General features: G+C 40.9%; 2 protein-coding genes across 3 annotated transcripts in view; one reads left to right on the top strand and one right to left on the bottom strand.

Annotated features, from left to right (window-relative positions):
* The window catches only part of slc12a5b (solute carrier family 12 member 5b), a 32100-nt gene extending 9336 nt beyond the window's left edge, over window positions 1-22764 (top strand). Inside the window, exons 12-26 of one of the 2 annotated variants that reach the window (XM_034207586.1) lie at window positions 9639-9813; window positions 9960-10078; window positions 10243-10341; window positions 10645-10764; window positions 10873-10977; window positions 11384-11552; window positions 11670-11865; window positions 12265-12434; window positions 12585-12716; window positions 12916-13023; window positions 13305-13421; window positions 13622-13824; window positions 17329-17343; window positions 17441-17558; window positions 21385-22764. In XM_034207586.1, coding sequence (XP_034063477.1) covers window positions 9639-9813; window positions 9960-10078; window positions 10243-10341; window positions 10645-10764; window positions 10873-10977; window positions 11384-11552; window positions 11670-11865; window positions 12265-12434; window positions 12585-12716; window positions 12916-13023; window positions 13305-13421; window positions 13622-13824; window positions 17329-17343; window positions 17441-17558; window positions 21385-22674 — 3136 coding nt within the window. In that variant the 3' untranslated portion in view covers window positions 22675-22764. Of the gene's footprint in view, window positions 1-9638; window positions 9814-9959; window positions 10079-10242; window positions 10342-10644; window positions 10765-10872; window positions 10978-11383; window positions 11553-11669; window positions 11866-12264; window positions 12435-12584; window positions 12717-12915; window positions 13024-13304; window positions 13422-13621; window positions 13825-17328; window positions 17344-17440; window positions 17575-17928; window positions 20273-21384 lie in introns of those variants that run through there. The other variant, XM_034207585.1, reaches the window with a different exon arrangement.
* Window positions 71-1046, bottom strand: LOC117540764 (dynein heavy chain 12, axonemal-like). The gene is made up of 4 exons (XM_034207587.1): window positions 997-1046; window positions 725-897; window positions 461-613; window positions 71-359 (listed from the first exon to the last, which is right to left on the bottom strand). Exons 3-4 carry the CDS (start codon window positions 467-469, stop codon window positions 108-110), a joined length of 261 nt encoding a protein of 86 aa, XP_034063478.1. The 5' UTR covers window positions 470-613; window positions 725-897; window positions 997-1046; the 3' UTR covers window positions 71-107.
* Window positions 22765-22996: the final 232 nt, after the last annotated feature.

The raw sequence follows: 22996 nt of genomic DNA, 5'->3' as shown, positions 1-22996 counted from the left end.
CAGGGAACCATAGGGAACTAACATTACCCAGTGTTACTTTCATTTAATAGTAGTAACAGCGTATATTTGTTTTGAATCCCACAAATGCCTGATAAAATACTTATTGACTAATTAAAGACCTTGAGGTTGTCTGGGAGTTCTGAGCGCCCTGCGTAGCCAGGGTTCATTGTAATGGACACAAAGCAGTTGGAGTTGAGTTTGAGCATGGTCCCTTCAAAGTCAAAGTACTCCAGGTCCAGCTCGATAGCCCTCTGGATGCAGAGAACCTGCTGAGCCACCACAGACAGCACCTCCAGCTCGATACGATTGAACTCATCAAAGCATGCCCACGCACCAGATGAAGCCAGACCTTTGAAAAACTGAGAGAAATTGAAAACATTGGTTTAGAAATAACACTTTTACATTATAATGTGGCATTATAAATAGGAATTCAAATACAAAAATGTCATGCTGGTGGTACTTTGCCCATAGCGAGGTAATCAAGTCCATCAGAACAGTTGAAGACCACACACTACACAGCTAAAGCTTTGGCTAGATCTTTGGTGGTTTCCGTCTTTCCTGTTCCAGCAGGACCCTCAGGTGCACCCCCCAAATGCAGGTAGAAAGCACCAATCTAAAACAAAAGGTGAACTTCTTAATTTAATGTTAAAATGTCTGATCACTCAGCCTTATTCGAATATAAGAGTATTCAGGTTTAAGACGGCTATTAGTGGAATATTTTTACCAGTGTCCTGTAGCATCTGTCAGTCAGTGGAGTGATGACGAGACGTGGCGAGTTCCCCAGGTATTCATAGGCGTATTTTACATCACAGTTGATAATGCGAACACGAACATTGTCATTGTTCCAGTAGTAACGAAGCTGGGCTAGCCATTGGAAGTCTGTTTCATTTGATACTCCTGTTAAAAATGGAAACAATTATTTTTACTTGATGCTGTTTCTAAACTAAGGCAATGCTCTTTATAGTGAATAGTGAAGCATTTGGTGCCATGATGTACCTTTCTCAATTAGCTCCAAGACCACATCCCTGGCATGGACATCAATAGTGACCAGTACTGGGTTAACCTAGATTTTGTGTTATATGAGTGACAGTTATGCAAGTAAGAAAAGATGCTGGAGTGTGTCCGGTTTGTAAAACAGGGGACTCACTATATGGTACTAGGTGTAAGGAGTGATTATATGAGGTACTAGAAGTGTGGAATTAGTGGAAGAAGTTTTTCATACTACACTCAGGATTTTACTGCAAGTTATACACTATGGGGGGTCGAGAGAACAAATTATGGGATAGATGTCAGCATCAAAAAGGCATCTGTGCTTTTTCTCACGCTAGTTTCCAACCATATGGTACCAATGTGTGATCGGAATGTGTATCAACAGGGAACCATAGGGAACTAACATTACCCAGTGTTACTGTCAACATTTGTGCATTGTTAACCACAGAAAGGCAGGGAAGGGACATGGATATATGAGAAGGCTGATTGGGAGACCTTTCAGAAAGAAAGTAATAGATACCAGAGTCAGAGTGATTGTAATGTGGACATAGAAACATTTTGAAATAAGATTGAATAAGTTAAGGGGCTAAGGTCAGCTGCATGAGGGTCTTTAAAGACAAAGTAAATAGCAAAGCAGGCTCATGGTGGGATGTGAAATGAAATGCAGCCGTGAGAAATCATTTAAACTAGTCAAAATAACACATAATATCCATCAAAAGATAAAGGACACTATTTTTTAAAACGTATAACCAAATCTCTGTTTAACACAATATTTAAAGTGGTGCTTATGCATAAACCGTAGGTCAGTTCAACAGATATGTCGATTAAATCAGAATCATTTAGATGTCAAAATCGTTTCAGTGTTAGTTGACAGTAGTACAAACAGGCTCAGCAGGAATAGGCCGAGCAACATTTATTAGAGAAAGTGCTGCGACTCAATCAGGAACGACACATGGGAGGATGATTAAAAAGAGAGCTGGGGACAGTAGGGAGTGCAGTCATCCTGTTTTATTGGAAATTATTTTGCACACAAGGAGACGGGTACCGGAAAAGCGGTGGACGCGCCGGCGCGTCCAGGTACGCGCCGGCGCGTCCAGGTACGCATAATTTTACGTAATTAATCATATATTTTTGATTATAAGGAGTAGAAATATGATTCAGATATCCGCGGAATCGCTGGAAGAGTAGCTTTCCAGCGGTATCTCCTGTGAGACTGTAACCAGGGCACAGCAGCCAATATGGCCGCTCAAAGCAGCTCTGAAAGCAGCTTGACTTTACACTGTGTGGGATTGGTGGATTCGTGTGTCCGTCAAGGAAATCTCGGCCGGCAGCCATCATGGTCTGAAATTACCAATGGACATCGAGAAATCACTAAGGACCTACCCACCAAGCAGGGGCGGATCTACCGGGGTGGCATGGGGTGGCAACTGCCACCCTAAACAATAGCCTTGCCACCCCAGCTGCCACCCCAGTTGGCATCTTTGTTTTGAAAGAAAAGTTGTGGCTCATCGGACATTTATGAGAGAAAATCTCTAATGTCCGAGTGCAAGTGAATGCAGCACAAGACGCGAGTCTTGTAACCCCTCCCCCGTCCCTGGCGCGAGAGTGGAAATATGATTGGTGGCGAATTCACTTGAACGGGGGACGGCGCAAAACGAGAAGCCTTTCGGACTCAAGTAGACGGAAGGAATGAGGTAGTTGCGGTCTACAATGACAGAGAAGAGACTGTGAAGTTTGGCTGCACTCAGCATTGAATCAAAACGCACTAAAGCTTTAGATCTTAATAAGTTTGTGAGGCGTTTTGCTGAACAACATGGTAATCGCCGCATTCAGCTGTAATAGGCATGCCAACTTCATGCTCTGCTCACAGATGACTCGATGAGCATAAAAAACTGTTAAGATGATGACATTGTATGCGTGTATATATTTTTTTATTTGTGGAGGTCTGCCCCCAAAAAACTGTTTTAAGTCCTGAGAAAGTAAAATAAGACGGTGTGTAAAACTACACTGCCCAGACAAAAAAAAGTAACCACTTTGATTTAACTAGGCCAGTAGGTAAGAACTTTCCACTGGACAATAACTTACTGCAGCGATGTATATGTTTTAGCTGAATACACGTTTTTTTAACCCCAACTGATGCAGTTAGTCACTTCTTTAATATTTGTTCTTTCTGATGCAAAGTCAAGGTTGTAACTGTATATCAATAATGATATAATTACTTGTTTTTCAAATTTGAAGGAGGGTGAGCAAGCATCTTGATGAACATTCATCATTAACTCCTCCAAAAAATATAGTTTATTCAATAATAAGTGAATATGTGAATCATAACTGTTCTTCACTATATCTGTAAAGCGTCTTTGAGCACCTGTAAAAGCGCTAACAAATTAAATCTATTATTATTATTATTATTATTATTTATTAACAGTGATTGACAGCTGATAGGAATAATATGATTGTTAATAGTATCATATTCATTCAGACAAACATCGATGAGACAGTTAATTAATATACTTATTGCAGCAGTCTTCATATATTTGGTACCCCTGCTGGTCTAAGAGTGAAACCAACTCATTCAGTTAAAATTCATTAAATTACGTCTGCCACCTTATATATGCATATGTAAGGCTTTACTGATGTGCCACAATAATATCACCTATGTCATTGAGTTAAAATATTAATATTGTGCCTTTCCAAGTTAATATTGATTGTAGGGGTGTAACGGTTCACAAACATTTCGGTTCGGTACGTACCTCGGTTTTTAGGTCACGGTTCGGTTCGGTACGTTTTCGGTACAGCAGAAAAAATTATCACAAAACATTAAATATATATTTGTTAATTATTATTAAACTGTGAATAATGTATTCAAATAAATACAAAATATAATAAAATAAACATTAAGGTGCAGCATTTCGATGAACTGAAATAATCTGTATTTGAACTGTACTGTACTAGTACCTAAGCAGCCAGTTTGACATTAGGACTTGCTTGTCATTGTATTTTCATGTTTTTTTAAAGAGAAATGAACTTGTCCACATTGCTTGCCGAAAGGGCAGATCTGCTGGCACTAATAATGTCTCCTGCTGTGGAGAACACCCTCGCTAGGGACAGAGGTAGCAGATACAGCCAGGTAGCGCTTTGCTAACATGGCAACATAAGGATATTTGGCGTTTTTATTAGCTTTGGCTCGGTCTGAACTTTTTGCGAGTGGTGGAGGCTTAAATGCTAGTGGGAGTTGGGTTTGCACTTCAGTCTTTTTTCTTTTGGTACCGGTGATATTCACGTTCGGGTGATGCCTTTTCATATGAGTGCAAGTTTGATGTATTGCCAGCCGCGTAACCAATTTTAGTTGAACAATGCCGACAAACAGCTTTGGTTCGGTCCACCTGTCTTTGTCCGTCATCCTTGTACGTAACTGCGAAACCAAAATGTTCCCAAACCGGAGACTTCAATGATGCTGGAGGATTTTCGAGCTCAACTTTATCTGCGTTCGCCATTTCGACAGTTCCTCAAATTACTGACTACATTTGAACGCATCCCTGTGACCAGCTCTCATAGTATGCCTCTCGTCCAATGAAATGACTTGGTCGCTCTATGATATATACCTGAGATTACTTCCAGAAAGTTGTTCATGTTCTCAATTTTTTACGTTTAACGCTATATTCGTTCGGTACACACGTGTACCAAACCGAAGGGCCCGTACCGAATAATTTCAGTACGGGTACGTGTACCGTTACACCCCTAATTGATTGATATGATTGCAATTTAAATCAGCATATACTTCTGCCAGGGGATGCCACCCCTCAAAATCTCCTGCCACCCTCTTGCCACCCCATGAATATTTGTCTAGATCCGCCCCTGCCACCAAGTAAACAAAACATAAACCACGTGTTTCCCATCAGTTTACGTCTTTGAGGAGAGAGAGAGAGACAGAGAAAATGGCTAAAAAAAACTTTACAGTTGCCGACTTCGCTAGAGATTTATTTCGCTAGCAGCAGTGAAGATAGAGCCTCAGAACCTGAAGTCTTCAACTCTTCTGAAGAAGAAGAATACAAAGACAACAACAAGGATCCATTTTGGCATGGGTAAGTTTAAATATTACAGTAATAGTGTACTGGCAATGTGTGGGGAATACCGCGAAAATGAACAATAGGTTTATTGATATATATTTTTTATCGATAGTCATGAACTTTTTATTGGACAAAATAGACTCTCCATTAGCAAACGTTTACTCTGTGTTAACGTTATTTTGGTGTGTAAAAGTGAGATTACATGTGTAGAGGATTAAATTAATCATTTATTCGTCCCACAACGGAGACATTTACAGTGACATGTTTTTGCCATCGATTATTTTTATCATACTGTTCTGTACAGATGAGACTTTGTCATAGATTTATTTATATGTGTGCCTGTTATTATTTTACCGTCCTGTACAGATGAGACTTTGTAATCAGATGTAGCCTATGTCTATGTGTGTCTGTGATTTTATACTGAATGTAAAGTAACTGGAAATACGTGTGTGTGTGTGTGTGTGTGTGTGTGTGTGTGTGTGTGTGTGTGTGTGTGTGTGTGTGTGTGTGTGTGTGTGTGTGTGTGTGTGTGTGTGTGTGTGTGTGTGTGTGTGTGTGTGTGTGTGTGTGTTAGGGCTGCACGGTATTGAACAAAACTGACATCGCGGTTCCCCCCCCCCCCCCTGCGGTATATATTGCGGTTTTTTAACCTGTTAAACCCCAAAGTCCCGGCGGGTACTTTACTCTTTTTTTTTCACGACAGTGTCTCAGGGGATCGTAATATTTAAGAACCTATTAATGTGTTATACCAGATTAACGGAAATAATCTCAGCTAACTGACGATACAAACCATTTTATACCAAAACAAAACACAAGTCTCATAAGAAGTATCTAAATGACCCCTGAGCGAAAAATGCTAACGCACTTTGGCACAGAACTCAAGATAAAAGGACCCTTATTGTTACTTATCGTAGCTGCACTTACAAGATATCCGGTTAAAGCTGAGGTTCCACAGATTATTTAGGTATATAGTATCATCACTGAGTGATCTGAACTCGGACAGGGGAAGAAAACACAGACATCACAACACGTACCTTTACGTAGCTTCGAGGGGAGATGTCTCACCGTAGCTGTCAATCTGATCAAAAGACGTGTTCAATGGCATTAAAACGAGAAAGAAAAAACGCGGCTGAATCGGTTAATCCATAGGTTTTTAACGTCTCTGTATAAAAAAATGATTTAATTTATATCCATAATTCCATTTTTATGTAAATATCGCAGAGCAAAAGTTAGCTGCTAATGGTAGCCACCAGAGTGGCTGCTGCTTCCGGTCTTGGCAATGCGGAAGTCTCTCACACACACATTACCAAATAAGGACTGTGTGATTTCCCCTCGATTCCATTGGCTCTGACGGTCGGAAAGAGATGTCACATGTCAAAATCCAGCAAGGTGGGCCAGAGATATGGAAAATCCACCCAAATGGCCCCAAAAGAGGGTTTTTTGGTGCTAAATCTGTCTAAAAAGGTCAAATATCAGGGGAAGTTCTACACACACCAACACATGAACAAATAAGGAGTGAGAGTGATGACGCGTAGCCAAAACCTGAAGCTGCATACCACCAAGGTGGCTACCATTAGCAGCTAACTTTTGTGATCCGATTTTTACATAAAAATGGAATTATGGATTATAAACAATTGCTTCAAAGCCACAGATACATTATCAAGCTATGGATCAACCGATTCAGCCGCGTTTTTTCTTTCTCGTTTTAATGCCGTTGAACACGTCTTTTGATCAGATTGACAGCTACGGTGAGACGATCTCCCGTAAAAGCTCCGTAAAAGGTACGTGTTGTGATGTCTGTGTTTGCTTCTCCTGTTGCGAGATCGGATCGCTTAGATACTATACTTAAATAATCTGTGGAGTCTCAGCTTTAATCGGATATATTGTATGTGCAGTTTCGATAAGTAATAAGGGTATCTTTATTTTGAATTCTGTGCTAAAGTGCGTTAGCATTTTTTTTTTTTAAATGAATAAAACCGCACGTCCCTGCGGTGTGAATACCGCGCATGCGCATACCGCGGTTATCGCCATGATACGGTATATCGTTCAGCCCTAGTGTGTGTGTGAGATCGAGAGAGACTCCTTCTCCAACCTCCCAAACTTTCTTTTTATGTGTGCATTGTTATTTGTGCTTGAGCAACATTTTACTTGAACTTTATTTCAATGAAATTAGTTGTAATTATTGTCCTACATTTTAATTTGTATTACAGAGATGTTTCACAGCTGCCTGGGCCTAGTGGCCCACAGGCGGCGTTTATCCAGCAGCCAGAACATCCATCTGTGCCTGCCCCCAGGTCAAGATCTACCGTGGCTCAAGGGCCTTCACCAGAGCCATCACCACCAAGGACCAGCATCACTACAGCTGCCTCCACCTCCATCTGCGGCTGCCACCAGGTCAAGATACACCTCAGCACAAAGGCTCCACCACAGCCATCAACTTCAACCCAGCCAGCAAGGAGGTCTCGTGGAGGTCTCGTATAGCACTTGTACACCCCACCTACACAGCAGCCCATGCACCATCACCCCCACCTACACAGCAGCCAGACCCACTGTCTTGGAAGACAGACAAAGACCTTGACACTGTCTTGACATTTATAATGAATAGTTGGTTGAAAGTTCTGATGTTCAATATTGTAAATAGTTAGATTTTCCAGTTTCTTATATTTATATAAATAGTTGGTTGAAAAAAAACATATTTATAATAAATTGTTGGTTGAAAAAAAAGTTTGAATGCTCAATTTGTATTTGTACACATCACATGAACCTTGGTATGTAATATGAAGTCATTATTCAGTCCTAATGTATCTCAGTCCCTGCTGTGGTGAAAGTAGAGTGATAAAGACCTATTTTACTCAAAATTCGAATTTAATTTTTTTCATTTTAGACATGAATAACACATTTATATACAGTATAATTCAAATATTTCACTGCTTTTGTGATCCTAAGACTTTGGTAACCAAATCTAAAACACCAAAACAATTCGATCACATGAGTAAATTTGTGTTTTCACAAAAGTTTTGAAGATTTTCCGAAAATCGGATGTTAAATTTTAAGCTTTTGAGCTACTTATCTCATCAAAGAGTGCTCTAAGGTGAGCAATTTGCATATATAGCAATACCAGAGATTGTCCTGAGCATTTTGATATGTAACACATGGGGTGCCATGTTAGAAGAAATACATTTAAAAGGTGATTTAAGAAAACATGTAAAAATCGAGAAAATACCCTTAGACTCCAGAGGGTTAAAGTAGTCTATTGAGTTATTTCACATTCCAAGGGCAGCCATGCAGATCGGTCAGAGGGGCTTGAAACCTTGAATACACAATGACCTTTCCTCCACCACTGATCTAATCTGCCAAGAGTTTGGGTCTTCTCTCCTGTGTGGTTAAACTTTTATCAAGCTGTTTATGATTAGCATAGATCATTGGCTTCTGGCTTTCAGCTTTAAACACAACGTGTTCACCTGTTGAAGCTGTGTCCTTTTATGATCCCCTGTTGTGAACAAAGTCTGTCAGAAAGTTCTACTGACAGAGCTGTGAGATCAAATGCAGTGTTAAGGTCAGAGGTTTAGGTGAAATTAAGTAATCTCTCTCTTCTGTACCTTTCACACTCTACCACCAGTTAACCTTTTTAACCAGAGATTTATGGCATCCTGTTCCAGATGCATTTAGGCAGTTCACTGTTGTGTCAAGGCAGAAGTTCCCCCCACTTATTCCACACCACGTTAAAGTAGATTTAAGAGAGGAAAGGGCACTATGAATCCAGTGTTGTTTTTGGAGGAAAGAGCACATGACATGTTCTGAAGAAAGGGGGAGATTATCCAAATATAAAAAATCTCAGGGGGGTGTAAAAGCCACAGTGTGCAGGATTTAGTGGCCTGCAGTCATACCCCTTCATTCTACCCTGTCTTTTCAACCCTGTAGAAAAAACAACAACAACAGTTTCAGAAACAATGAATTACCCTAAAATGCTATGCACTGCTTCTTTTAGTTCCACTTTATCCTCTGTGTAAATAAATGATATATTCTTAACATACTAATAGACACGGGAATATCTTTGCAGATGACAGCCCTGGAATAGAGGTAAACTGTGTTACATATACGTAGTTGAGCAAATACATGATGTGATTCATCAATTTGAAATGTGGGCGAAGAAATGGGGCTCTAACAGTTCAGTGGAGAAGAAAAAATTGATGCTTTTCACAAGAAAAAATACAGGATGGATACATTTTTAAAAAGTGATACATGTGATGATGTCTAGCAGAAGTGAAATGGGGAGCTTGTGCATTACGTAAATACAGTATACATGTAGCTCTAATCAGATCATGGCTAAACTAGGCAGTGTGTCAATGGATTACTAGCAAAAATGTTTGCAGGGCGAGACAGAATACAAGTGTGTGTTTAACAGCAGTTAGAACATTGCAATAGTGTCCACTTCACACAGTTTTATTACAGGGCTCTCAGCAAACAGTCACATACTGTATCTGGTTATATATCAGTTCAAAAACAATACATGATTTGTTTTTCTAAATGTTTTTTATTTATGGCAGTGTCTGCCTATTGTGTCTTCGCCTCTCTCCACAGGTTCGGTGAAGGGGTCAATGGTAACCTGGTGATTGGGACTCTGGCATGGCCGTCTCCCTGGGTCATTGTGTTTGGCTCCTTCTTTTCCACTTGTGGAGCGGGACTCCAGAGTCTGACTGGAGCTCCACGTCTCCTGCAGGCTATCTCTCGGGACGGCATCATTCCATTTCTTAGAGTGTGTATTAAAGTGTGCATTAAAATGCAATCTTTGACATCAAAGCAGACATTTTGTTTTTCTGTAGCTTGGGTCTGCATAAAACATTTTTAATAAATGGCATAGCACTATCTTTCTAAGAAAGGGCTAATAAATCTGATCTGCAGGTGTTTGGGCACGGCAAGGCCAACGGGGAGCCCACCTGGGCCCTTCTGCTAACAACCAGCATCTGTGAGATCGGCATCCTCATCGCCTCCCTGGATGCAGTCGCGCCTATCCTCTCCATGTAAGTACACACAAGCCCACACACACAACCACACACTCACACACACTGTTTGTTTATTGCTGTGCACACCTGCTGTAGTAAGTATCCCTCATTTCACTCACTTGTCCGTCTAATATTTATGTATATTTATGTTTCTCTCTCTCTTCTTTGCTCCTTTTTTTAAGGTTCTTCTTGATGTGCTACATGTTTGTCAACCTTGCCTGTGCCCTGCAGACTTTGCTAAGGACCCCAAACTGGAGGCCGCGCTTTAAATTCTACCACTGGTGAGTTTGTGTGTCATGAATTATGTCAGAAAACCTTGCTCAAAACAGAACTGCACAGTAGCACCATTACATTTGCATTTCTGCAGTTGACATAAATTCTAGCTGGAAACTCTCAGTAACAGCACGTTGTGAGATAAGGACATTATCCACTGCAGTCTTGTCATACGGAAGAGCAGTCTCAGTCCAGAAGTGCCAAAGCTTTAAACATCTTTAAACATCTCTTTTTACAAGTTGTGGTTATTACTGTGTTCAATGGTAGAATTTTCCCAATAGAGCAAACATGTGCTGTCCTGTCCCCTGCAGGGCTCTGTCTTTCTTGGGTATGAGCTTGTGCCTGTCGCTCATGTTCATCTGTTCCTGGTATTACGCCATGGTCGCCATGGGCATCGCCACCTGCATCTACAAATACATTGAGTTCTGCGGGTAAGAAATCATCAGTGGATTGCTATTATTTTCATTTTCCATGAATGCTACTATAGCAGATATACACCATAATATCATGTGCCAACCTATGAATGTGCTGTGTCACAGAGCGGAGAAGGAGTGGGGTGATGGGATACGTGGCATCTCTCTCAGTGCTGCACGCTTCGCCCTCATGAGGCTGGAGGAAGGACCGCCACACACCAAGAACTGGAGGTCAGTCCACACATCTTCAGTGTTTAAACAGTTTCCCTTTTATCACCTGTTGAAAAAGTCCTACGAAAAGTGTTCTTACATGTTTTGTAGCTGTTTTTTTTACGAATCCCGTTTTGCTTTTAAATTAAAAGTGCAGGACAGTTAATCCTAATAAGCAGATCCATATGGTCCCTCCAAAAAAGGGCATGAGGCTATAGGGCCCTGTGCACACACTTAAATTGAGTAGGGAAGATAAGATAATTACAAAGCCCAAACGGTAATCTAAAGAGGGTGGAGCACTGGACTCCAAATCTTCAATAGTTCTGTAGTTGTAGTATGTTGAAGTGAATGCCAAGTGAGCTTCAAATGTAGTATTACCATCATTATCCTTATGACGAGTAATTTACTTAATGCTTTGTTTTTTCAGGCCTCAGATGCTGGTTCTAGTGAGCGTGGATGCTGAGCAGAACGTAGAGCAGCCTCGTCTGCTCTCTCTGACCAATCAGCTAAAGGCAGGGAAGGGTCTGACTATTGTTGGCACCTCAGTTCAAGGAACCTTCCTCGACAACTTCACTGAGGCCCAGAGGGCAGATCAGGTGCGTCCTCTAATATATAACACATACACTTTGACCTGTGATAAAAAAAAACATTAATATCACTCAATTGCTTTCACTGACACCAACAGCTGTGTTCCCCTCTCTGTGTATTTGTAGTCGCTGCGTAAATTGATGGAGACGGAGAAGGTGAAGGGTTTCTCTCAGGTGGTCATCTCCTCCAATCTGAGAGATGGGACGTCCCACCTGATTCAAGTTGGTGGACTGGGAGGTCTGAAGCACAACTCTGTGATGGTCAGCTGGCCCCGAAACTGGAAACAGCCAGAATGCCACGAGCAGTTCAGGAACTTTATTGGTAAGTCCTAATTCATTGGTCCAATAATTGATGTCTTAAAATGTGATCTGAATCCCATGCATATACACAATGTCTGTAATTTGTCAAGTAAAGATTACTCTGCAAATTAGCTACCATTTTTGCAAAATACAGATGTCATGTGGTAAAAATTTGTGGCGTCTTTGTGATATAAAGACTTATTTTATTTATAAATGTTTCGCCAATCCAAAAGTTATGGAGGCTTCGTTTGCAAATATAAATGAAATGATGGTGGACAACGACCTTATGGATGTTTTTTTTATTCATATGCAATTAATTCATTTTTGTTTTGTTTTCATGAACTTTACCCCTTTCCTGTCTAATGGAGTGACCAAAACAAGGGGAGGTAACCGGTAACCATTATTATTTGTCCCTCTGCAGAGGTGGTTAGAGAGACAACTGTAGCCAGTCTGGCCTTGTTGGTTCCTAAGAATATTGCCAGCTACCCGTCCAATGGAGAGCGCTTCACTGAAGGACACATAGATGTGTGGTGGATTGTCCATGACGGAGGCATGTTGATGCTCCTGCCCTTCCTGCTGAGACAGCATAAGGTGGGAAACTATGAAATATAATTAACCTCTTCTTTATAAGAGGGTTTATTATGATGAAAAAAAACGAAATCATTAACAGAAGTTACAAAGGACACAGTTACACTGATAACATTGTTCATCAGCTGTGGATGTTCCGGTTTTGTCCCATAGGTGTGGAGGAAGTGCAAGATGCGCATTTTCACTGTGGCTCAAATGGATGACAATAGTATTCAGATGAAGAAAGACCTCATCACCTTCCTCTATCACCTGCGCATTGATGCTGTGGTGGAAGTAGTGGAGATGGTGAGAGACTTGTCTGACACATCATCTCAGTTCACACATTAACACTGCTAACAAATTATTTTTGTTCAGAAAACTTTGTTGAAAAAGTGCTTTGTGTTGTGAGATTAACCTGTTTTTTATCCATAGTAGCAAACTAACTTTCAAAATATGGCTACTGCTTGACTAAAACCGTATGATAAATGTATTTTCTGCTTCAAAGCATGACGGTGACATCTCGGCCTACACCTATGAGAAGACATTGGTAATGGAACAACGATCACAGATCCTCAAACAGATGCATTTGACCAAGAATGAGAAGGAGAGAGAGGTAAATCAGATGTTTGTTCTCTACACAATTGGAAACAACCATTAATACAATTATTATGTCATGTATTAATATCAACTTTATCAAATGGAGCACACCTGAAGTTGTATTCAGCATAGGACCCCGAAGAACATGAAATCCATGTTCACACATTCATTATCACTCTGTGGGCTCCAAGTTTCAGAGGAAGGAACATCACTTATGATAAGGAAGAGAGTATTAATTCCAGAGGGAAATACCAATTTGAACCATGTCCATTTTCTTAATTTGTTTGATAACTAAAGATCCAGAGCATTACGGATATATCCCGTGGGTCCATTCGGCGTAAAAACCCATCGGCCTTGCGCTCGCAGCACAGCGTTGATGAAGGAGCCAGCGTTGTAGAACAAACAGAAGACCAGGTAATGGCACTCTTAGGATATATAACTTGTTTATTTACAGTACCTATGTCCTCTTCGTTCTCTGCACAACTTTCTGTGCTCTGGCTTGGGCAGACTCTACTGTTTATTCTATGATTTCCCTACGGCCACTGGCTTTCTCCGACACTCACAGGTGTCTCCTCTCTCTCTTTCACTGTCACGTCACTGTGTTCGTCTCTCAGTCTGTGGCTGTCTCCAACCCAAAACAGGTGCAGCTGATCCACAGTAAGAACACCTCCACACCAGCCAGCCCCACAAGCCCCACGTCTCCCGCTGTGCCTGCAGGGGGCGCCACAACCTGGACGGACAACAAGGGGGCAGAGAAGGGGAAGGGCCCTTCAGAAGGGAACCCAGAGGCGGGCAGAGACCCCTTCAACATGAAGCCGTGAGTGACCTCTCATTTTCACTCCTTTGAGTTGATAGATGTAAATGTATCAAACGTTTCAAACCTATTGAGTTTTTGATACTTATTAAATAATATGCCGTCAGTTTCTATCAGAGTCCTGCACGGGTCTGATTTTCAAGACCCGCTCCCGCCCCGCACCCGCGACGTGCAATACCGAACCCGCCCCGCTACCCGCACATATTGCCAATTAGTTCCGCAACCCGACCCGACCCGTCGGCACAAGATCCGCAACCCGACCCGAACCCGCATATATATGAGCACTGAAAACGTGCAATTATTAACACACGCAGTTGCATATTTGTCTCAAAAAGCGTGGGATGTTGGTTATTTCCTCCATCTAGGATGACACCAAAAGCCTCCCAGACGTTGGATTTCGCTCTTGAGGAAGTGTTATTGAAAATGCTGTATTCTCCGCTAGAGAGCTTCACCTCAGCCATTTCGAATGTGGCGCGCTCAGCAGCAGATTGATGCGCTGCAGAGGTTATGATTATGCGCGGTCCCGCGGGGGAGAGGTCTGAGGATTTTAAACATTAAACTAATTTATTATTATTTTAATATATTTATTATGCAATACCCGCGACCCGACCCGCATCATCTTTGTTTTACCCAGAACCGAACCCGGAAAAAAGCGTTTGAAAAAATACCACCCGCGAATCACCTTTTTTGCGGGTCACCCATCGGGTACCCGACCCGATGCAGGACTCTGGTTTCTATGTGACACTCTGTAATAGAACATGCACAATCTACCAATGGTGCTAACCGTCCTATGCATTTCTCTTCAATGCATTACCAGTCATCATTCATATGTTTGGACATGAGCAACTGCACCTGTAGCAGACTCTAGAAAGATTTTACACATCACTATTTATTTTATTTATTTATTTATTTAATCGTTTATTTGGCAGGGACAATGCACAGTAATGAACACTTAAAACATTCAAATGTGTCAAGCGTAACAGTGCCAGATTTAGCTTTGAGCTAATTTCCATCCGCAGTCCCTCACATAAAACATTTAAGAAAATTACATTTTACAAACATAGCAAAAACAAAATACATGATATGCAAAAAGTGCAAAAGAGCAAGAGCAGCACACACAAGTATTTACCACATGGCAGTACAATATAGCAGCTACGACATATAAAGTGCAAGAGAAGATAAAAGTGCTATATAAAGTGCAAGAGGAGATAAAAGTGCGATATAAAGTGCAAGAGGAGATACCCCTGTATTAAAGTGCATTTAGCGGTGATTGCCAAGGCCGGATTAACCATATGCCCAGGGGCCCTTGAGCAAAGAGGGCCCTCAGTGACAAGATGGGGAAAATTTTTTTTTTATTTTAAGTAGAATTGATTTTCTACATTGTTTTAAATGACACTCACTCTTCGCCATAAATAACACAGCTTTTCTATAGGGGCAAATTAATATATTTTCTAAACCGTCTCTGTACTGTAGGTCTCACTCAAGCCTCCAGGAAGTGCGCCGGACTCTGATGAGAATATTTGTTGTGGCCAAACGGCAGTACTACACCTCCGTTAGGTTGCTGGGCCCGGAAAAACTTTTTCCCATTGATTTACATTGGGAAAAAGTGGTCTGTAAATCGTTGGATAATTTTTGTATGAACGTTTGTATAGCCCTTATTAAAAACATTCGGTCCTCAAGTTGTAAAATGTGCTAATAACATTATTCTGAGAGTTATTTTCCTCAGCATTATGAACGCGCATCTAACCCACGGGACCGCGCTGCCCGGCACGTTCGTAACTAATAAAACTCCTTGTGTACTTGTACAGCCAGCCAGTCATATTTTGGCATTAAGTGGGATGCTGCTCTGAGGTTTTGAGTGATATTATCCATTGTATCTTTGTCTTGTGATTTTTTACTAAAAGGGCAAAAGGCTAGACCTACTTTGGTTGAACTATGTGGCTGAGTCCCTGCTTTTGACAAATGGGTGTGCGATTTGACATGCCAGATTGACTGAAAATTCTAAATATTGGTCATGTTGGTATGATTAGGTAGGCGTGGTGTTACTTGTTGGTACGTGGGTTGGGGGGGGGCCATGAGCGCTCAGTGCCCAGGGGCCCCTGGAGGTACTAATCCGGCCTTGGTGATTGCACGTTTGTTTGTTTCTCAATCATTCTTTAAGTTGACCTTTAAAGCTATTGAGAGTGGGACAATCCCGTATCTCAGTTGGGAGGCTATTCCAGAATGAGCTGCCTTTAACGGAGAGGACATTTTGTCCAAAAGTGGTCCGTCTATGGTGGACTTCACAGTCTCCTCTGGTTTCTGACCTAGTGCAGCGTCCAGTGTGCTTTTTGTGGATGGATTCCCCTAAGGGAGGGGGGCCAGTCCATGTAAACATTTATAAAAAAAACACATACTTTTAAAAGACTTTAAATTGTCAAAACTCAAGAAATTGTGTTTTTCAAGTATGGTATGAATTTGGCTTTCTGTCAAACACCTTGATAGCTCTCTTGTACAGCTGTTCTATGGGTTTCAGGTTTGTGGCGCAAGCAAACGTGGGATAATGTGGGATAGAATCATACAGTGGAGGAATGACTTTGCAGCATTGACAGTTAAGAAAGGTCTGATTTGTTTAAAATGTTGCAAGTTGAATTTAACGGTATTGGATACTTTCTTAATGTTTCTTAAAAGTCAAGTTCGAGTCCAGTATGACTCCAAGATACTTGAAGTGGGAGACTAGTTCTATTTCTGCTCCGTTTAAAAACACATTGGATCCTTCGATTTTGACTGGTCGTTTACTGAACATCATGCATACTGTTTTTTTACATTTAACTGTAAACAAATGTTGTTCAGCCAGTGTTGAACCTTGTCCAATGCATTTGAGAGACAGGATGTGATTATTTCAGTATTTTTCCCCTGTACAAAGATGACCGCGTCATCGGCATACATTTGTACATTCAAATCAGGACATACATTAGGCAAGTCATTAATGTACAGAGAAAACAGTAATGGTCCAAGAATGGAACCTTGTGGAATCCCAACAGGGTTGACAAGGTAGGGGGATTTGGTACCGTTGACCAAAACACACTGTTTTCTGTTCAATAAGTAAGACTCAACCCACTGTATTGAATCTGCCGAAAAATTGAAATACGTCAGCTTTGTAAGGAGCACTTGGTGGTCAACAGTGTCAAAAGCCTTCCTGAGATCAATGAAGACAGCACCTACATATGGGCTTGTGTCCAACATAGATTTAACCTTTTCCACAAAGACACAGTTAGCTGTCTCAGTGGAGTGGTGAGCACAAAAACCAAACTGCATTGGGTGGAGTGGAGCGAAACCTTTGTCTAAATGTTTGGTGATTAGTTTTGACACCCATGTTCAAGTTTAAAGGAGATACATTGTGTTTCTGTGCACGTGACAAACATAAACAACTTAAACCACTATCAAATGTAGCTTCCTGTGCACCTGTGCAAACGTGTCCTTCCGTAAATTCACTGTAAATATGTTCCTCCTTACATGCTGCTGCAGAGAATGGGAGAACTTGTAAGTATTGACATTTTGCAGGGATTCACATTGTGTGAGCTGAGCAGCTGACAGAATGATTTGTAAACCTAATGTGGCCTTTTGTTTCTGCCATCAGGAGCCAGGTTGACGTGAGGCGCATGCACACGGCGATGAGGCTCAATGAGGTCATCATGAAGAAGTCAAAGGAGGCAAAACTCGTCCTGCTCAACATGCCGGGACCACCCAAGAACCGTGTGGGCAATGAAAACTGTATCCTTTATCATCATGCATACAACATACTGTATTACATGTATTTTTGTGAACTTTACTCAATTAATTTCAGTTCAGATCCTTGCAACAAGGCAGCACAAAAACATAAAACCCAACACAATCACTGTAAGATAACTGGAGACATTGACAATTCTGAGACTTAACGTGCAATACAGAATAGAATAAAAGGTTAAGTTAATAAAAGCAAAGAAAAAATGCAACAATAAAAACAGACATTCTGCCATTTATAGTATATTATCACTAGAGGCTGCATTTCGCTTGTGTTTTTCCAGCTAAAAAAGTATTTTGGTGTCAGGTAAGCAAGTTACTTTCCTTAATGTTATTGTTTTTCAGACATGGAGTTCCTCGAGGTGCTCACTGAAGGTCTCAATCGGGTCCTCCTTGTGCGTGGCGGAGGACGGGAGGTTATCACCATCTACTCTTGAAGGACTTAAAGGTCTTTTAAGGGCACGCTCACCTTCGCTGGACTCTGTCCCCTATCTTATTGTTTCAAGAAAATTCTCCCACACCATGATATATCTCCTCATCTCCTCATTGGAGGGATGATCTTGAGAATCAGAATACCTTTATTCGTCCCACAGAGGGGAAAAAGCTTGTTAGTGTACACTAGATTCTTAAAGAATCTAACTGAAAAAATCCTAGCTTAGTGTTGCCAACCGTTTTTGAGTGAAACAAGCTAGCATCACTTGCTTAAAAAGTGGTCTGCAACTGTTTGTACTCTCTTATTAGCTGATAACAGCAGATGAGTTTATAATTAGTTCTGACTCAGGCAAAACAAAAGACTCCAAAAGCTTTATTTGTTCTCAGAAAATGGAAGGTTTTCTTTCCCTTTTTTGACTTCAACTTTCTTTCCTGTTGCTTTCGTTTTGTTTTTTTTGTTATTTATGTATGTATTTATTATGATATATTGGGTATGTATTTATGTATTTATGTCTGTCTTTGTCCTGGTCTGTTTTTGTCTTTCACTCTATGGTTGGAACTGGAAGTATTAATACTAGACACTTTCATATGTATTAATAGGAGTATTAAAATAGCAGAGGATCTAGTTGTTAATATGTAAAAAAATCCCCCAAACCAACTACCTGGATGAAATATACTTACCAATGGTTTGAACTAAACTTTGAGCTAAATGTATGATGTAAACAATTGTTTTGATACCCGTTTTGAAATGTAGTCTAACAGATGAAAAGAAATACCTAAATATTTTAATCTTAACTTTTTAGTTTAGATGTTATGTGAAATCTCAAAAAGATTCAGACCTGGCATCTCTACATATGTTTAAAATATATTATTATAATGTCAAATGTTATGGTGAAGGTTAATGAATCCACTTAAATATATTTATGTCAAACACGTTTAACTGCATAAGTCAGTTTAAGATAGATAAGCATACAGCATAAAAGTTAATCTTAGAGAGTTTATTTTTTTAATTGTATCAGAAATTCTAGAAATAATTTAAACTATATATTGTATTTTATGCATGTGTGGAGTGCACTGCCTTGCTATTTAAGTATTTAGTTAAACTACTTTAAATGCTTATTTGCTGCCATACTATTGCACACTATTGGAGCATCTGAAGTAATAAACTTTGATATTGTCAAGGCAAACGCAGGCATTAAATGCAGACGCCCAAAAATACCTTGGAATGAGGAATCTCAGAAGGGTTAAGTAAAAGTGGTTGAGGATGTTTTATGCACTAAGTTATATTATCCTGCAGAGTACCTCTCAGAGGTTTAGTTTGTGTATGTGTGAGTCTGTGTACAGTGATATTTAGTTTATTTTTGTGTGCAATTTAGTCATTTCTGGACATGCATTAATATGTGTTGTTTTGTCATCGATATTCACACTTGTTAAAATCCACTGATTCTGCAAAAGTTATATACTAGGATATGAACAGTAAGGGTCGGGCGATCTTGCATAAACTTGCACTGGAAAATGCATAGTTTATGACATCAGGAAGGCAACAAGGCATAGGCCTATAGTTTAAATAGTTAATGATGAAAGTTGTTGTCCAAATTTGTATTTACACAGTAGTTTGATTTATTGCCCTCTTCCGTTTGGCCTATAGCGCCATAACGAATTTGACTTAAAAGATTCTAAACAACTTTCTAGAAAATAGCATTCAGTATCTTTCAAAGGAAAATGCAAGACTTCAAATGTTTTTATACATGTATTGTTTGTAACGCTGTAGAAGATTACCCACGCAATCACACACATTGATATGTCCTCTTTTTGGTTAATATCTGTGCAGTCCTCAGTGTTTCCCTTATAACTCTGAAAAGTGTGGGTGCAGAACTATAACAACGGTACTGATTCATAAGAAGATGGTTGAGCTCTCCAGGTGGATCAGTCACCGGTCTGCAGAAGTCCGCATTTTCCAACTTCCTCACACAGAAAGTGTGTTTATGTGTGTGCGCTGTTTGGACCTGATACACTGTGGGTTTGAGTGAGGACAGTGTGTGTAGGCTAACATAACAGCAAGACAGAGTGAAGATGGGATACTTGTACATGTGTGTGATTTTAGGTTTAGAGATAACGTGTAATGTGTGTAAACACAGGTTTTATAGATATCACAAAGGCAGTTTGTATTGTCTTTTAAAATTATAAACGTTGTGTTATGTTCTACCATGTATTATGCAATCATAAACAAGTAATGGTTTGAATAAACCATTTTATATGTCTGCACAAATTGAAGTTAATTAAAATCATTTTAATACAACTGTGACCGTTCAAGTGTCAGTCATCTTCCTCTCTTACAGTGTCTGCTTATACTGTAGATCAATTGTGTTTTATTAGCAATGATTGTTTGTAATTTTGCAAGTGTTGATTGCATGCCTCACCTTTTCAGAACTTGTGATCACACTAGAAAAACAAAGCACTTTCTATGATGTGCAAATGAAACTGTTCTTGCTCAGGCTGCATCAGTTATGTCAGTGATAAGACCACATTCCCGTCCTAAACTCACAGGAAACACGAATACATCAACTCTGTGACACATTTACCATCTTAGTTTAGTATTAGCATGCTTACATTGGATAATGTGTACAAAGAACAGCAGATGAGTATTTAAAGGCGTTTAGTCATTAACTTAAGAGCATGATGCTTTTATTGAGGATTTTTCCAATGCACCTTGAACTTTTCGGACCAGATGAAATCAGTTGCAGAGTTGAGAATAGATAAATTGTTCCAGTGCTACTATTTTAAAGGAGGCTCATAAACAACATGTTCACAGGCATGAAAATATGTTGCTGAGTGTACAGTTGTTGCACAGTCTCTTAACCCATCTCTGCAGCCTGCTCTGATATGCATTCAGAAAGATCATATCAAATTATGACCTGCAACACTGCAGACACATCGTTAACAAGACCAAACCAGTTTTATTTTTGTTTTTCATGTTATATATAATGCTAAGAGGATCACCAGCAACAATAAACTATCACATGTCAGCTTGTGTGCTCGGTCATAAGCTGGCAACAACAATGCGCCCAAGCTGCCCCTCCTTAAGAAAGGAGACAGTGAAAAGAGGTCAATTATTAACTGTGTCAAAGGTTGAATACCTAAGCAAACTATTCCCCAACAATAGGTAGTTATGCCTTTGGCCTGTCTTAGTTAAACACAGTCTGAAAAAAACATTGCCTGCCATTTCCTACAAGAGATTTCAAAATGAGGGCAGAGTCAACCAACCTTCGAATAAGGTTACCTGTATTTGTTTTTGTTGCACAGGTGACCATTGTTGCCTTGTATGCTGCCTTTGTCACCTACGATGACCAAGCGGATGCCAGATTTCAGAATAACAGGACTAAACCCATGGAGAATGCTGTATACAAGGACTATCCTATTTTTACAGACATACAGGTTATAATATTTCTCGGCTTTGGGTGCCTATTTGCATTTTTTCGACTCTATGGCTTTGGTGGGATGGTTTTTAACCTTCTAACTGCTGCTTTTTCAATCCAGTGGGCTATTCTGGTGCAGGGCTACTTCCAGTTCAGCCATGATGGTAAGATCCACCTTGGAGTGATTAACCTCATATATGCAGAGTTTGCCTGTGCAGTGGTGCTAATATCTTTCGGGGCAGTGCTGGGGAAGACGAGCCCGCTGCAGCTGCTGGTCATGGCTCTGCTTGAAGTGCCAGTGTTCGCAGTCACAGAATGGGCTGTGCTCAAGTATCTGAAGATAAATGATTCAGGAGGATCCATTCTTATTCACCTGTTTGCATGTTATTTCGGCCTGGGTGTCACTTTTGTGCTGTACAGGCCTCACCTGAATGAAGGCCATGCAAAGGCGAACACCAGCTACCAGTCTGATATCCTGTCTTTGATCGGGACTTTGTTCCTCTGGGTTTTTTGGCCTTCATTCAACTCATCACTGACCCTGAAAGGAGACGACCAGCATAGAGCCATCCTGCACACCTTCATCGGCCTCAGTGCCTCCACGCTCACAGCCTTTGCTCTCTCTGCCATGCTGAACAAAAATGGTAAGATCACCATATCCGACATTCAGAATGTGACCCTGGCTGGAGGGGTGACAGTGGGGGCGTCTGTGGATATGATGATAACTCCTGCAGCTGCATATGCTCTGGGTATGATGGGCTGCACTGCATGCATGCTGGGCTACAAATACTTGAGCCCCTTCCTGGCACAGCGTTTCAGGATCCAGGATCAGTGTGGAATACATAATCTGCACGGTTTGACAGGACTTATATCCTGTGCTGCAGGGATATGTGCTATTCTGATGGCTGATGAGGAGATGTATGGACCCAGTTTGTATGAGATATTTTCCCACAGAGCACCAGTAGAGGGAGACCCTAAACTGCACAAGCTCCAGATTTTGATCCCTGGTTTACAGCCAGGGTTGGGGAGGACTGCCCGGGAACAGGCTCTCTTCCAGGTCGCAGCTGTGTTCTCCACTATAGGAGTGTCAACGCTGGGAGGCATCCTCACAGGCTTCGTCTTGAAGCTGCCGTACCTCGCACCACCATCCGATGTCTTCTGTTTTGACGATCAGCTGTTTTTTGAAGTTCCTCCAGACTATGATTCACCACTAAAACTCAACAACATAGATGATTCTGCTGCCTGACATGGATCTGACATGTATAGTATGGGCAGGGTCGGCTTCATGGGGGGTCATTCGCGGGCCATGCCCCCTCAAACGAGTCACTGTGCCCCCCCAACGCAGGGCAGGCAAGCCCTGCCACTTTGCCGTTTTTTTGTTTTGTTATCATACAATAAGTGAAAACGTTTCCACAAAATGTTTTTTTGTGTGAAATAAATCAGAAATAAAGAATACAAATAAAAAACACAGCCTGAGGTGTGCTCACTGCTGCTCGTTGATTGGTGTGTTGCTTGACCAATGACCCCCGGGCCCCGACCTTTGTTTTGTTGTCATTACGTGGCTGACT

This window comes from Gymnodraco acuticeps, unplaced genomic scaffold (assembly GCF_902827175.1).
Source record: "Gymnodraco acuticeps unplaced genomic scaffold, fGymAcu1.1, whole genome shotgun sequence".
Taxonomy (NCBI): domain Eukaryota; kingdom Metazoa; phylum Chordata; class Actinopteri; order Perciformes; family Bathydraconidae; genus Gymnodraco; species Gymnodraco acuticeps.
This window is presented reverse-complemented; position numbering and strand designations above follow the sequence as displayed.